Source organism: Babylonia areolata, chromosome 28 (genome assembly GCF_041734735.1).
Source record: "Babylonia areolata isolate BAREFJ2019XMU chromosome 28, ASM4173473v1, whole genome shotgun sequence".
NCBI lineage: Eukaryota > Metazoa > Mollusca > Gastropoda > Neogastropoda > Buccinidae > Babylonia > Babylonia areolata.
In genome coordinates, this window is record NC_134903.1 from 25,620,479 (window position 1) to 25,636,358 (window position 15,880).

Here is a 15,880-nt window from a genome sequence, read left to right on the forward strand (position 1 = left end):
CAGCTGTGGTCCACAGACCTCCCCCACAATACAGCTGTGGACCTCCGTCTTCTTTACCCGCACTAATGTCCTTAGGCGACACAGTACACTCTACTTTCGTCAAATTCTACTTGAGGGACACCTATCGCCTTAGGGATAATGACTCATCGACTTCTACCAGAGAGATGTCGCACGCCTGCGGGTTGATGGCGCAAGAGCCATCGCTTCTGTGGTAGCTGCACAACAGACCATCACAGCACACAGACAGTAGAACAGGTGAGCCCTCCACCTTGTCGCGCTATTCTGCACTAGTTGGGTCACGGTTAAGTATGTGTAATTAAAAGGAAATTTTCTATCTAAAATTACGTTTAAATAACATACTTACCGTGACCCAAATTTAAGACCCTCCCGTCCTCCCCGCTTCCTGTTCTCCCTGCTTGCTGCGCTGGTGATGGCATATTGCCGTCAAAAGAGGGCGATAACCAGCGGGACAAAGGGGAGGTTACCTACTTCCGGGAGGTTATCGGCCGTAGTTTCGTCTGCTCCGCATAGGCGGATAGTAGTTTGCACAGGACAGGAATGTCAGACCCCTGCCGGAGTCTGCACTAGTTGGGTCACGGTAAGTATGTTATTTAAACGTAATTTTAGATAGAAAATTTCCTTTCTATTCTTTATATTTACACAAAATTTCAAAGCTGCATGAACATGCATTCTTTTTGTTTGTTTGTAGATAGTTTTCTTGTAACATGAACAATAGCCAGTACAGAGTATAATGAAGGAAGTCATCGGGCAGTATAGAATGAGTTAAGTAAATGGAATAAAGGAGATTAAAAAAAAAAGACTGCTGACCCTTGAGTTTAATTCCAGAAGATGGAATAGAAAGTTTTGACAGCTGAGCCTCTTCAGTAAAATTAGTATAGTATAAAAGTATACAAGTCTATGTGTATGACATTTAAAAGACGTGGCTGCAGAGTTTTAACTAAAAGAAAAGTAGTTAAAAAAAAAAAAAGAGAGAGAGAGAAAAGAGAAAAAAAGTATCATGTGTATTATATGAATGACACATAACCACAAAGATAGATTGTTGAGATTTGTCCTTGCGTAAATATAAAAAGATACTGAGGAAAGAAAAAGAAGAAATTATAGAAGACAGTGAAACTGTTTTAACAGAAATTCGTTTGTCATGCAGTGGTAGACACAGTCACAGTGTGCCTCTCACAATAACTGATGACATTGACAAGGGTCACCTGTAGCATTAGGACTGTCTGCTCCTCTGTTGTTCTGTCATGCTTGGCCACTGTCCTCACAGAGGTCAGGTGTGAGAGTCTGAAACCAGACTGTGGATGGATTAGAAAGTGGCAGCTACTTTTGATTTACTTAAATACACAATTTGTGGCGGTGAAAAACCATAGTGATTTTTAGTCTGAAATAGAAAAACACACTCACATCCCTGCACATTTTCTTAATAACCAGTGAAGCTTGGCTTTGGAAGGCAGACACTGACCAGTAATTGAGGCACTGCAGTCATTTCAGTATATTTTGGGAAGTGGGCTTGTTGCTGAATTCAGAGGCTAACACTAACAGATTTCAAACTGGCCAGCTGTTGATAGCTCAAAATGACTGTTAGTTTTGTGGGAAGGGAATTTGTGTCACAGAATTGAAAAGTCAGTTACAGTTACAGGACTCAGGGATTGAATCTGGATGAAGGCATTTCTGTTTTTCTAATCCCAGGGGGAAAAAAAGCTTGGGACTGTTTATTTTCATTTGGATCAGTTTTCATGCAAGATGATAGGTCGGCAGTGTTTTCTGTATGTGTTTGGAGCTGATGAAATATTCAGACATGGATATGACAGAGCAGCTGTATGAAGCAGTGGAAAGGTGTATCATCCCAGGAGAGTGGGTTCTTGTATTCTTTGCGTTGGGTTCCGAGGCGAGTTCTGCACAGCTCTTCCCCCTTTTGCTTTGGGTTCTGAGTTGTTCTGCACATCTCTTCTTCCTCTATCCAGCTGTGAACAAAAAGTCTTGAGCATGAGCAGACAGGTGGCAGAGGAGCACACACATCACAAGACAAATTAGATGATGATGATCCAGATTGATGTTGCAGAAGAAAAAAAAAGAGGAAAAAAGGAGTTCAGATAGACATTGCTAAAAGGAATAGGAAAAAAAAAAGAGTATTCAGACTCCTGCAGTAAATATGAAGTTGTGAGAATGAAAGCAGCTGCAGTGAGGAAATCAATTGATCCGTCTTCTTATGGTGATGGGCTGCAGTTCGTACTGTACTGGTTCCCGTCAGTGGGGTTTACGTGTACCTATTTACTAGCTAGCGGGACAAAGGGGAGGTTACCCACTTTCGGGAGGTTATCGGCCGTAGTTGCTCTCTTTTTCTCCGCATAGGCGGATAGTAGTTTGCACAGGACAGGAATGTCAGACCCCTGCCGGAGTCTGCACTAGTTGGGTCACGGTAAGTATGTTATTTAAACGTAATTTTAGATAGAAAATTTCCTTTTTAATTGACTTAGGCAGTCATTTGTTTTGGGAATAAGCACTGGTTGGTGTTTTGTGTTTACATATTGTAGAGAGAAAGCCAAGAGCCCCTGTAGTACAGGTTACCCCTGTCATATCCTGGGATTCTGTACTCTGGAGAAGGGATCCTGGGAGTTGATCAGGATCTATGGGAAGCCCTGAATGTCTGGAGAATGGGTGTTTGTGTGAACGATGTGCAGGTGTTGTTCAGGACTTGACACAAAACATACTGGGACTTACGGTGTTTTGTAATTGTAAAATTTGTATCATGTAGATGTTAGTGTGCCTGTTTGTTTGATGGCCTATTTGTGTGATTTATCTTTTCTGCATTTGTGGACTGACCGCCACATTCACTTTCATAGATCTGCAAGCAGACTTCTAGTTTTACAAGGTGTATGACTGATTTTTACCCAGCCATTTCGACAGTTGAACTCCCATTTTCTGTGAGCGCAGTGGGTCAAGTTGTTTATCCTTAGTCCACTGAATGCTGACATAGATGACAGGATTTTTAATCTGTATTTATTCGCTTGCAATTGAGACAAGAGTCAAACTGTGTGCCTGTGTTAGAAAATAACTAAGATTCTAACTTGGCAGATCATGCAAATCACTTGAATATTTCACATGTTTGATGTAATATTATATTGCAGTGGGGATATCTTTTAGTTTACAACATAGAGCTTGGTTGTCTTTTTCTGAAGTATGATTTGCTGTCAGTGGCTGTATGAAGAAGGCTGTTTCTTAGTGTTGTCAGTTGTGAGAGCGGTGTGAAAGCAACACTCCAGTTGCAGCTGAGTGAGTGCATCTTTTGGAGTTTTGTCAATTGTTGGCCAGCTGTGTGTGTGTGTGGTGAAGGCCAGTGTTCTGTTTCTGAGTGTGGTGGTGTGGGTGGTGGAGGAAGACACTTGAATTGTGGTGATGTGGGTATGTGGAGGAAGATGCTTAGTGCTGTGTTACAGAAAATGGTTGGTTGGTTGATTGCATGGACAATGCCAGGGTGCTTCAGGTGAGCCAACACACATGTTTGGCACAGAACGTCTGAAGGGAATTTGTCTTGCTTTGGAAATTGAAATACCTTCTGCTTTTTGGAGGCTTCAGGGATCGTTCTTGAGATCTGCATGGATCTGTTTAAAAACAGTTGGAGTGGAGTGTATGTGCTACCACTTTTTTTTTGTGTCCACATTCATCACAACAATCTCTGTGTTTTCCTCCTCCTCCTCCTTTTTTGTGGAATGACTTCAAGCTGTTTCGGTCATCCTGCCATGTTTCGTTCCTGTAAGGTGCACACTACAGGCATGTCAAAGCTGAAAAAGTGCCAACATTCAAGGTTTATATCTCGTTGACATGCTCCCACAGCACACACACACAGTGACACACGCACACGCACACACACACACACACACATGCGCGCGTGCGTTGACATGCTCCCACAACACACGCGCACACACATGTTGACATGCTCCCACAACACACACGCACACACACACACACTCATTCACTCGCTCTTTTCTAATAGGCCAAACTGATTGCCAAGTCTTTATGATTATCTCCATGAAACACTCAGTCATCTCCTTTGCATCTGGTTGGTGACAAGTGAGGGACATACTGCTGGTGCCCTCAGTGTCAGACATACCTTCTAGCAGGACAAGAGTCTGACTGACCAGCAGAGAGAGTGAGCAAATGGGCAACCATGATAGTATGTTTTCATAGACTCGACTTGAATAGACTTAACTTGATTAGTTGATCCAAGTTAACGACAAGCAGGCCTGCCAACTACTATGTTTTGAGCTGTGCATCTCATGATGCTGAGCCTCAGAATGCTACGCTGATAAAAAAAAAAAAAAAGAAAGAAAAAAAAGTGCCATGTGGAAATGGCAAAAGTCAACTTTAAAAAAATCCCAAACATTTATAAGGTAAATATCAGTTCCAAGAGTGAATTAGTGTGAAAGGCATTGATTGTGCAGTTATTACCTCGAACATTTGGTGCTCAGTTTACATTTTACACACTTTCAATTTCCATGGAATATGCTGTTGACAGATCAGTTTCATGTTGCTTTGTCATGTTTTACCAGAAAACAAAACAAAAAAACCCAACACCCTAAGAAATTGGGGATGAAATGGCATCAGCAGGAAAGACATCACCCACAGTGTTTCTGCCAATCTGACTCCATTGAACCTTCGTCTGTGAACTCAGATTACATCAGTATTCTTTGGTGTCAACTGCATACTGATGCAAATACGATTTCAGACATTATTTCAGCCATTTGCCTGCATGTTGGTTTCTGTGTGGTGTGTTTGGCTACTACATAGTTTTCTGATCTGAAGTATCCAGTTGTATAAAGTAAGGTAATGGTTCATCAAAGGTTCATGCCAATTGATTTAGACAGGGCGTCTTGTCAAAATCAAATGCTAACACTCCTACTAGTCCTAGTCAACACACATTGCTCCAGTTCAGGATAAAGATTTTTGGGCACAGTGAAAAGGGTGGGAGCAGCAGTGAGTTCAGTATATATATATTATCTGTTAATCAGTTATGTAGTCTGTATGTACACCACTAGCAATTGATCAGTTCATAGGGAGAACACCTGTCGCTCTTTTGCCTGTGCTTCTTTCCTCCCCCACTATTGTAGTATTGAATTTCATTCCTCGTTATCAACCAGTGAACGATAGCCAACCTCTCACTGCCCCTTCTTTCCTTTGTACCCCCCAATCTGCCCTCTCCTCCACTGTCCCACCCCCTTTCAAGCTGTGGCTGTCCAACTTGATAGGTGTATCACCTCATGAAATGAACTGATACCTGTCTAGATCAAAAGGGGTGTCATGAGTGTGAATGTAGTTTGGCGTATGATATGAGGTATATGCACAGTACTGCAGGGTTAGGGCCAGTATGACCGTGACCTAGATCAGTAGATGACATGGTCTTTTCTACAACTGTCATGATATCAGATGAAATCTGTCTCTTTCTGTCTGCTTGTCTCCTCTCTCTGTCTCTCGCTCTTTTCCTGCCATTTCTCTCTCGCTCTGTTTTTGATCTCTTCTGTGTTTCACTGCCTAACCTCCCTCTTTGTCTCTCTCCTGTCTCTCCTTGGGACTAAACGTTAACAGATGCAGTGTCCATTCTGTGAAAATCAGATGAATTAATTTCGCCTCTTAAATCTTTGTCTCTCTTTTTCTCAGGCACTCTTTGTCTCCAGCTCTCTCTCTTCTCACTCTCTCTTTTTCCCTCTCCTCTCATCCTCCTTCCCTCCCAGTTAGAACCAGTACAGATGTGGTCCTATCTACCAACTCTCTCTCCCTCCCTCCCTCCTCTCTCTCTCTCACACAGCTGCTGCAACAGCAGTGTAGTCCAAGCTGTGTGCAGTGATGTAGGGGGTACAGATTTTGTCAAGAGGTCCATAGGGAGCAGCCACCTGGGACATGGCCTGTAGTGGGCTGTACTTTGTTGGCGAGGCAGTCAGCAAAGTCAGCTGCAGATACGATCAGATTGATAAGGTAAAGGAGAGATGGAACATGTTAGATGTGAAAGGAGAGAGAGAAAGAGTTGACAGTTAAGTGCTTTAATGTCAAAAGCTTACAAGCACAAAGAGAGGGGGAGAGAGATTTTGAATGGTGTGGAGAAGTGAAAATGTTACATACATTTTTGAATGGGGAAGAGAAACTGAGTGAACTGAAAGAGAGGGTCTGAATTATGGAAGTATGGAAATGTGAAATATAATTGGGAAGGGAAGAGAGGAAGACGGAGGTAAGGGGGTGAGCTGTCAAGCGTTAGTTATTGCACTGACAAAAAGTGACATCACCAGGGGTCTTATGCATAGTTGCCAACTAAACGAAAGTTGACCACTAAATCTCAAAGTAACAAATGCATGAAACCTTCCTTCTGGTTGTTTCAATCGAAGTTAGCTCCTAAATTTACACCTCCTTGGGAGGTGTTGGAAATCCTTTAGTTGCCAACCATCCGGGCAAACAAGATGGCGTGTTCGTGTTGAAGCGACAAAACATGCGTGCAATCCGAAGAGAACGCGTACCAATGGACCATGCATATCCAATAAAAATGTTAAATGACTTGCGAATCTACATGAATTTTCGATTTCCAAGGCATGTATTTTTTGATTAGCATGAAAAAGCAGGAGACAACATTGAAGAATGAAGGACATAATTAATCACTCGTGCCCATTTTGCAAATTTGCCTGACACATCGATTTTACACTACAGGGACATTTCAAAATGCTCTGGCAGATTGGATCAGTGTGGATCAAATGACAGCATTTCGCACAATTACGCGAGTGACCAACGCTTTCTATCGTTATATGGGAAAATGGATACGCGAACAAGAGAGGGAGGTGGCGAAGTCGGCAAAAACGGAAAGTTATTTGCGATGAGAGACATTACAAATTACTTAAGTCACTTTTGTTTTTAGCTGGATGAGTTTGTAAACTTTTTTTTTTCCAGCAGGTTCAGCACTTAGTTCCTTTAGATCACTTGTGAGAGTTTATCAGTGTGCAACTGCAAGGTGATGGTGGCTGTTTTTTTTTTGTTATTGTTGTTGTTGGGGTTTTTTTGCACATGGGGAAGGATTACCTTTTCATATATTCAGACTGCCCCTTCTCCCGTTGATCCCATTACAAAGTATCTTATTTTTGTCAAAGATTCATGGTTGTTTCTAAAACAACCTTCTGTTCAGCTTTCAGTTTCATCAAGTTTGTTTATTCCAGTTGACTGATCTAGGTCATAATGATTGTGTTGGGTGTTTCCCAGACATTTTAATCTGTACTCCATACTTAGTGTCATTCAAATCACTACGAGAAGCTTTTATATTACCACCACTGCTGTTGTGAAACAAGCACACATTAATTAGGCTATTTTGAAATTTAACACATGTTGTAAACACAACGCATTGATTTCGAAAGTTTAACTTGACAGCTTACCAGTTTTGCCCTCATTTTCTTCCTCAAACGTTTGCAGTCTTTGCTGTTTATGTCATCCTGTATTCTGTATGCAGCACTTCCCAACTTAATGCATTTTGGTGCAATATATAATTATATTTTATGATTTTCGTTGTCCTGAGTTTTTTTTTGTCTGCAAGCAGGAAAAACTATCTGTGCGCACGACTATTGACTGACAGTTTTGTGTATTCCCGAAGATAAAAATAGCGCACCTGACTTTGTTGTAAGCTTCTTGTAAAGTTTTGTGCATATTGACGTTCCGACAACGGAAGTTGGGAACTATGAAGTTGTCAACTAGGGCAAAGTTCTCAACAACAGTTGTAAGGTTTCATGCATAAGACCCCAGAATGACATTAAAAGGGGCAGCAAATGCCAGTTGTTTTAAAGTTGGGTGCCTGTGATTCAGACTGGTGACATTTTGATAGTGAGCTCAGTGCTCTACCTGTTGTCTACCAGTTTTGGAGTTGCGGTTAGATTATGGTGAAGAAAGGGTCAAAGACAGATGTTCAGAAGGAGAGGAGAAGGGAAAATTGCACATTAATTGATTGATGAACACAATCGGAAATGATAACCAGCCACTCCAATTTTCTTCCTTGTGATTTCCCAGAAAGTAGTTTTTCTCACAGGGCATACATTGGTGAACAAACTCAATGATGGATACATGGATAGAAATTTGTTCAAGGCTGACACTTGCTGCTTTTTTGCTGCTGTTTTCACCCATCATCCTGCATTTTGCTGAGGATAAGGGGCCAAACTTCGACTTCGTGACGTTTTGTGATTGAAACACAAAGGGTAGCCAGTGGTGCTGAGAGGGGACATTGGTCTGTTGCTGAGGACTTATCTCGGCAGGATCTCTGGCGTGCGTCATCCTATGTGATGAGCTCAGATTTGCATCCCTGTCAGATCAGACCCTGGGGATATTAATCAGATGATGAGGTGGTGTCTGGAAACCAGGCCATGGTACTTGTCAGGTTAACAAGTTACACACATGCATGCAATAAAGGCACATGCAAGTTGCAGCTGTCTGAAGATGTTTTCTTTTTGTCTTGTGGAATCAAAATCAGGGTTTATGTTCATGGTACGTATCTGAAAAAGTGAGTTAATGTTTCATTTCCTTTCACTAATTTTGTATTTAAAAAAAAAAAAAAAAAAAAATTAAATTTCAAGTGATTCAGGAGAAAATTTTGACAGTCTTTTTTCTTTAAGTTTTAAACCTTTAATTAGTTTCTTTGTTTATTTACTGTCTTGCTCTCCCCCCCCCCCCCCCCCCCCCCCCCACCACCCCACTGGAAGGGGACATGCATGAACTTGGTGAACTTCAAAGAATGAATGTCTGCCTGTCTCTCAGCTCTCTCAGTTCGCTCTCTCTCTCTGCCTCTCTCTCTGTGTCTCTGTCTCTGCTCTTTCACACTCTCTGTGCTGTATTTCTGTCTTGCTCTCTCTCTCTCTCTCTCTCTCTCTCTCTCTCTCTCTCTCTCTCTCTCTCCAGTTAAAATCATTGGAACCAGTTGTCAAATCTTACTGCCATTATGAAACTGATCAACCAATAAATAGAAATGAGGGGGAGTGGGGGTTGTGAGCTAGGGGGATGAACTTGTTATTATCTACAAAACTAACTGCAGCTGTAGTCTGGCAAGATGATCCGGTGAGGGGTGGGAGGATTGGGGGTGAGGGTGTGGGGGGGGGTTGAGAAAGAGGACAGTGCACCAGTCCGTCTAAACTCCAGGACTGAGCACTGTGAGCGTGGGAGTTGTACAGTCGTGACGCAATAGGCAGATAAACAGGTGGGGGTTCCCGCCACTTGCTGACGAGAATCTCCAGTCCCATGGTGTTCCCCCCCCCCCCCCACTGTAATATCTGACTGTGATCATGACAGGCAGTGTGGTCCACCTCCATCGTCCTCCCTGTTCTCAACACACATGCAAACACTGATGCATGCACACACTGATGCATGCACACAGTCTCTTTTCACACACACACACACACACTTCTCTCCACCACCTGTTGCCCACTCCACAACCACCGCTTGTTCTCTCTATGTGCAAACTAGTTTTTATTTCATTTTAATTTAGTTTTTTCTCTCTCTCTTGTTCTGCTGTTTTGCGTGGGGTTGTTGACGATACACGGGACATGCTTTTTGTTTGTTGCATCATCGCCAGCTGTAAGGGCTGATGGGAAAAAGAGGGGCTGCCGTAAGAGTAAATATCCAAGAGGATATGGTTTCCGTAGCAGGTTGCATTTAGCAGTGTCATTTTGAAGGAACCCCAAATTGTCAGTCTGCCAGCTTGCCTGTCTGTCCCCTGTGAATCTTAGTGGGCGCTTTCAGCCACTGTCAGCCACATGTGCATTACTGTGAATTGTGAGATGTACATAGATATAGTAAGGTATATGGAAACTGAATGTCTTTGACAAGCTCTTGCCAAAGTGAAACACACCCTTTTAAATGTCTGAACTACAAGATTGAAGTGCAAAAAAATAAAGAAGAAAAAAAAAGCCAACAAACTTTGACATTTATAATATTAAAACAGATACTTTATTTATTTATTTATTTATTTATTTACTTTATTTATTTATTTATTTTGTTTATTCATTTTTTTTTTTTTATACATCTTAATATATTTATGTATCTATTGTCAACACCAGTCAATTCAGTGGTACATGTGAGCAGAGTTGAAAACATTGTTGACATGACAGTTTTAACGTTGGTGAAACCAGCCCACTCTGCTTACTGTAATGAAGCTTTATGTGTCTATAAAACACATTTTGTTTGTATGAGAGGGAGTAAGAGTGTGTCACTGCATTGAAGAGCATTTTGTAATATATTTATGTATCTATTGTCAACACCAGTCAATTCAGTGGTACATGTGAGCAGAGTTGAAAACATTGTTGACATGACAGTTTTAACGTTGGTGAAACCAGCCCACTCTGCTTACTGTAATGAAGCTTTATGTGTCTATAAAACACATTTTGTTTGTATGAGAGGGAGTAAGAGTGTGTCACTGCATTGAAGAGCATTTTGTAATTTTATGTGTTTTCTGAAGCGGCTGAAAAAGGTTAATTAGTGTTTGTCACTTCTGTGAAAAAACATGAAATATTTTTCTGATGTAAGAAAGAAAAAAAGAAGAAAAAAAAAGAAAGAAAAAAAAAAGTGAAACAAATTAGATTATACGGCAATACGATTTTCCCAAGTGAATAATTAGCAATGATACAGCCATCATGTGTGACGTGTCACTTGCAGTGTGCTTTTCTTGTCCTTTTCTCTTCTTTTTATTTGTCCACATGTTTTCTCTTTATTTTTTTTCTTCAACCTCATTTTTAAATTATGCATTTTTTTGGTATTGCTTGTATCAGGAAGAAGAGAAAGAAAGAAAAACAAGAAAAGGAAAGACCGAAGTAAGTAATCTTGTCCAGTTTATATCAGTTCGTCGTTGGAACGGTTTAACAAAAACAAGGGCAGTTTTGCCACTGCTGTTACTTTGTGAATTTGGGCTCAAAAGTATTGATGCCTTGACAGGTAATGTATCATTGTATCATTTGAATGATTTGCTTTTCACATTTTTTCTTTTAACATGGTGGGGATGGAGGCAAACCATGTGCATGCTGGAGTTTTTGTATTTGTTTTATTTTTCATTTTTGATGATTTGTGTTTGTTAATGTATGTTTTTTTTTATGACAGTTGGCATTTGAAGATGTTAACTTCATTTTATTACTTTGAAAGTGTGCACAGTCTCTTTTACATTACTGCACATGCGTGCATGTATTTTAACTGTTGATGTAGCCATTGAAATTGTTATTCTGTGGATTGGGTTTATTATTGCCAATAGATGTTACTCTTAGGGATTACAGTGGACCCAGCATAGGAAGAAGAAAGTTCAGTTGCCCCAATTCATGGGAGTTTTTGCCTTTCCTTTACTCTTAAAGCTTGAAAATTCTCACCGTTGGACAAGGAATTCATTTGAAAATCGTTATTAAGAGAGCTCTGATGCCTGTCCCCTACCCAGACCCAGATATTGGTTGAAAAAAAGTAGTTTTATTTAGCAGGCAGTATTTGATGATGGGAGAGACCTGGATGGATGGAGAATGTTGTGGGCTGTTCCCAGCCATCGCCCCCACACTCCTTACTCCCATGGAAACTCTCTGGCTCCCCTCATTGTTTTACAGGATGTTTTTGTTTGTTTCTTTTTATTCTTTGTTGTTGTTGTTGACATTTTTCATGTTTTTGTGTGTGTTTTGGCTGTAGTTTTGTAGACTTCACTAACATTAGTTTTTTCAGTCATGTCGACACCTCTGTTATCGCAAACTACTAACGTAACTTCAGGAATTGTCTTGAAGAGTTGTGTGGTTTGGGTTCTTACTGCTGCCAGACCTAGGGTGGGGTGGGGTGGAATCTTATGGTGCACCATTATGGGCAATGCAGATTATGTGCCTGTGTTCGGGGTGGACCACGTGTACATCTTTTTGTTCAGTGATCATGTGTACCATAAATGTTCTTTTGATTTGAATATTTCTATTTTCTTCATGTAGTTGGTAACTCAATATTTTTTTCAATTGTTCAGTGTTTTATTAGTTGTTTAACCATGATTGATACTAACCTTTAAAAAAGAAAAAAAAAGTGGGTGGGGTGAGTGACAGACTATGGAGAAAGGAGTATCATTTCGCAGTGAAGCAGTCTGTTCTCACCCCTCCCCAGATGCTGATGCTTTGTTGGTGTTTTTTGGGGTGGTGTGGGGGTGTATGTATGGGTGGGGAGACAGGGGGTGTATATGAAGGGTGTGGGGGGGTGAAAAAAAAGAGTTGACTGCAAAGTAGGAACAGTCCAGTAAAACACATGCATGTACCATCAGCACGAGGAAAACTGAAGTTCTCCATCAGCCAGCCCCGGGGAAACCCTACGTTGAGCCCAACATCACAGTCAACGGTCAGAGACTCAGTGCGGTGGAGCGGTTCACATACCTTGGCAGCACACTGTCACGAAATGCGACCATCGACGATGAAGTGAACATCAGGATTGCAAGAGCAAGCGCAACTTTTGGTAGACTCAGTGCAAATGTCTGGAACAGAAGAGTTATTAGTCTTGAGACTAAGCTAAAGGTCTACAGAGCAGTAGTTCTCCCCACTCTACTGTACGCCTGCGAAACTTGGACAGTGTACCAACGACATGCCAAGAAGCTGAACCACTTCCACACAACATGCCTCAGGAAGCAACTGAACATCCAAGTGGCAAGACAAGACCCCAGACACAGAGGTGCTCGCAAAAGCCACCCTTCCCAGCATCTTCACCATCCTGATGCAGGCCCAGCTTCGCTGGGCTGGACACGTGGCGCGCATGCCAGACCATCGGCTGCCCAAAAGGCTCTTCTGTGGCGAGCTGCAACAAGGGAAGAGATCACACGGAGGTCAGAAGAAGTGCTTCAGAGATACTCTGAAAGTCTCTCTGAAAGCGTTTGATATCAACCCTGACTCCTGGGAGGAATCTGCAGTGGACCGTGACAAATGGCGCGCTGCTGTGCACAAAGGCGCCAAGTTGTGCGAGGCCAACAGGACTGCTGCAGCTGTTCAGAAGAGGCAGGCCAGAAAGTCACGGGCAAACAAGCTCCCTGACAATTATATGCCTGTCTTTGTCTGCCCCAACTGTCAACGAACATTTCGTGCGCAGATTGGACTATTCAGCCATCTGCGCATTCACAGATAGATTCATGAGCATCCTCCCCCCCACCCCACCACCACCCTCCCCCCATCCCCCAGCTGGATGACAACGATGGTCATCATCGATCTCGATGGACACACCACACATGAGAATGTGGGCGTGGTGGTCATCACTCTCAACCATTGGTCAGTATGGGTAAAGATTGGGTTGGGTAGGAGGGATTGCTGGTCAGTGAAAACATTCAGCAAGCCTTTAGGCCCATTTTCAGTACTTGTACTCATTTTAGAAGTTCAAAGCAAAACAAAATTGACATGCTGTTTTTTTTTTTCCCCAGTCCTTAGAAATATATATAAAAACAACAAACAAGCAAGCAAGCAAATTACACAAGTTTGTAAGTTTGACTTGCTTTACTGGGGAAAAAATAAACAAGCCCCCTCCCAAAAAAATTTTTTTTTTTAGCTTTAAATAGAATGATAGAGAAACTTAAAAAAAAAAAAAAATCATAAAGTATCTTTCCAACCAAAATCATGTTTCTCATCTGAGAATTTGACGTCAATTCATTCAAGGGGCATAAGTCAGCATTATATTTTTAGTGCCATTCATACAAGTTGCCAATGTATAATGCCTCTTTAGGTTGGTAAAAAAAAAAAAATGCATTTGGGTAACTGATGAATGTTACTGTCAACAGAAGTCAGCAGCCAATGAGATCATCTCGGCATAAAAACACCAGCAACAGAATAAATGAAATAGTGTGATTAATAGGTGCTGTTAATGTTTTCCATAGCCACCTCCCCCCCCCCCCACAAAAAAAAAATGCTGTGCATGTCATTAGACAATGTAATCCATGTCTTGTCAGTGGACTTCTGTGTGGCTATTCCTGTATGGCGACCAGGTACTCTGCTGTTGGTACTGGTCAATGTCAGTGGTAACTTGACCCAGTCATTGCAGCCAGAGGTCTAACTGAAGTCATCTGATTCTACAGTGAGTGGAGTGCGGGGGAGAGGGGTGGAGGTGTCCGTTCATGCTGAGACCTGAGGGTCCGTGTGTGGGTGGAATGTGGAGTATGGTTTGCTGCCCCTTCCCACTCCACCAGATCTGCGATGTTGGGGCAACGAGGTCTCTACAGCCTGTGGTCTCCATCCTGTATGCAGCATGCTTACCAGTGGACAGACGACTAGCCTTTGAGAGAGGAGAGGGTGGGGGTGGAGGGGCGGAGGAGACCGGCAGGAGGGTTTGACAGTGTAGGGTTTGGTGGTGTGTGCTGTCTGTGCTCACCTTGACCTTGCACTGACCCCTGTCAGTCACACGGTGACAAAAGCTGGTGACTTTAGTGGGACTCCCTGACTGCTTGTAAAATAGGTTAAGACAAGACTGTTTTATTTCATAAAGAGAACTTGCATTTGGTGTGGCAAATTACCCCCCCCCCCCCACACACACACACACATTCTCTCTCTCTTTCTCTCTCTCACACACTCTTACACACACTCACAGAGTACAGCCCCTTTGTAGTCATCAGTATAAGTTGCAGCTAATGCAGTTTTGGGCTCCTGCAAATCATGTCCAACTTTCACTTGATGGGTGGCGGTGATGGTTTGGTGGTGGCTTGGGACAGCCAGGAGGGAAGGGGTGTCCTCATATGGGAGGGGGAATTTCCTGGAAAGAGCGAAGGATGCAATGGATTATCGGGCATTGTCCTATGGCCTGACAGTGGGGTGTGATTCATGCTTGAAACCAGTGTATTCCAGGAAAAATCCTATATAATTTCTTAGAGCTTTGTACACAATCATGTGTTTGTCAACATGTCCAAATTTTTAGCTCACTGTTTAAACAGTGAGTGTGTTTAAGAGCCTAGTTCTGTTTGTTTTTTAAGCTCCACCCCACCAGTCATCAAATTAAAGTGATTTTATGTCAGTTTGTGTTTGCTTTTTTATTTGTTTTATTTTTCATTTATTTTTTATTTTTGTACCTGATGTATATCATTCTCTGATGAACGAATACACAGAAAGCTCAAGACTAGTGACACACGTGGACATCAAAATGAGCCAGCCAGTCAGCGAGCCACGCGCCCTTGCGCAGCGTTGGTCACACACAGTACACACGTGACTGACTGACTCACACACATACACTGATCAGTGACTGACGGAGCTACTTACCACAGCTAACACATTCAAAACACACACAATGCAGTTATATTCATTGTTACAACAAACAGAAAGCAAATAATAAACTGACAAACCTCGTGAACACCCACCTGCATCTTGAATCAGCTGAGGTTGTCTGTGTTCATTTTCGTCAAACAACCCCACCTTCCACCCCCCGCATGTTGAAATTGGTGTCTTCGGCATCAACTTCACGCAGTTCTATCTCATTCAGTCTACAGTCTTGATCTCCACTATTTGCATCGTGAAGTTTGGGGGTTGTCTGCGTTCAGCCATGGCTTTGCAAACACAACTTGAGCTTCATACAAACTAGCAAAACTTTCGCCATAAATATGACAATGAGGTGAATATTTTTAGCTAATGGAACTCAGGAGATAAAGAGCTGTCAGGGGAGCTATTTTAATGGTTAGCAAACTGTATTTTCTGTAGTGCGGGACTTGAAACATAGAACGTTGTAACATGATGTACAGCGTACGTCAATACAGCATTGGCGAGCGACATTTCATGACGTACGCTGTATGTCAACAGTGCAGTCAAGAGGTTGAAGCATACCTTGACCTTGACGTTGTAGATGTTTGAGGCCCAGTGAAGGGCCAGTTCATCTTTCCAATGTTCATGTACATTTTAGTGGCATG

The 15,880-nt window shown here is 42.1% G+C and overlaps 1 protein-coding gene across 5 annotated transcripts in view; it reads left to right on the forward strand.

The window, feature by feature from the left end:
• Positions 1–15,880, forward strand: part of LOC143301823 (eukaryotic translation initiation factor 4 gamma 3-like) — an 83,210-nt gene that overhangs the window by 33,443 nt on the left and 33,887 nt on the right. For 4 of the 5 annotated variants that reach the window (XM_076616227.1, XM_076616224.1, XM_076616228.1 and 1 more), the window contains one exon: positions 10,791–10,832. The exons of the other annotated variant lie outside the window; for it this stretch is intronic. In XM_076616227.1, coding sequence (XP_076472342.1) covers positions 10,791–10,832 — 42 coding nt within the window. The remainder of the gene's footprint in view (positions 1–10,790; positions 10,833–15,880) is intronic. 5 annotated transcript variants of the gene reach the window in all.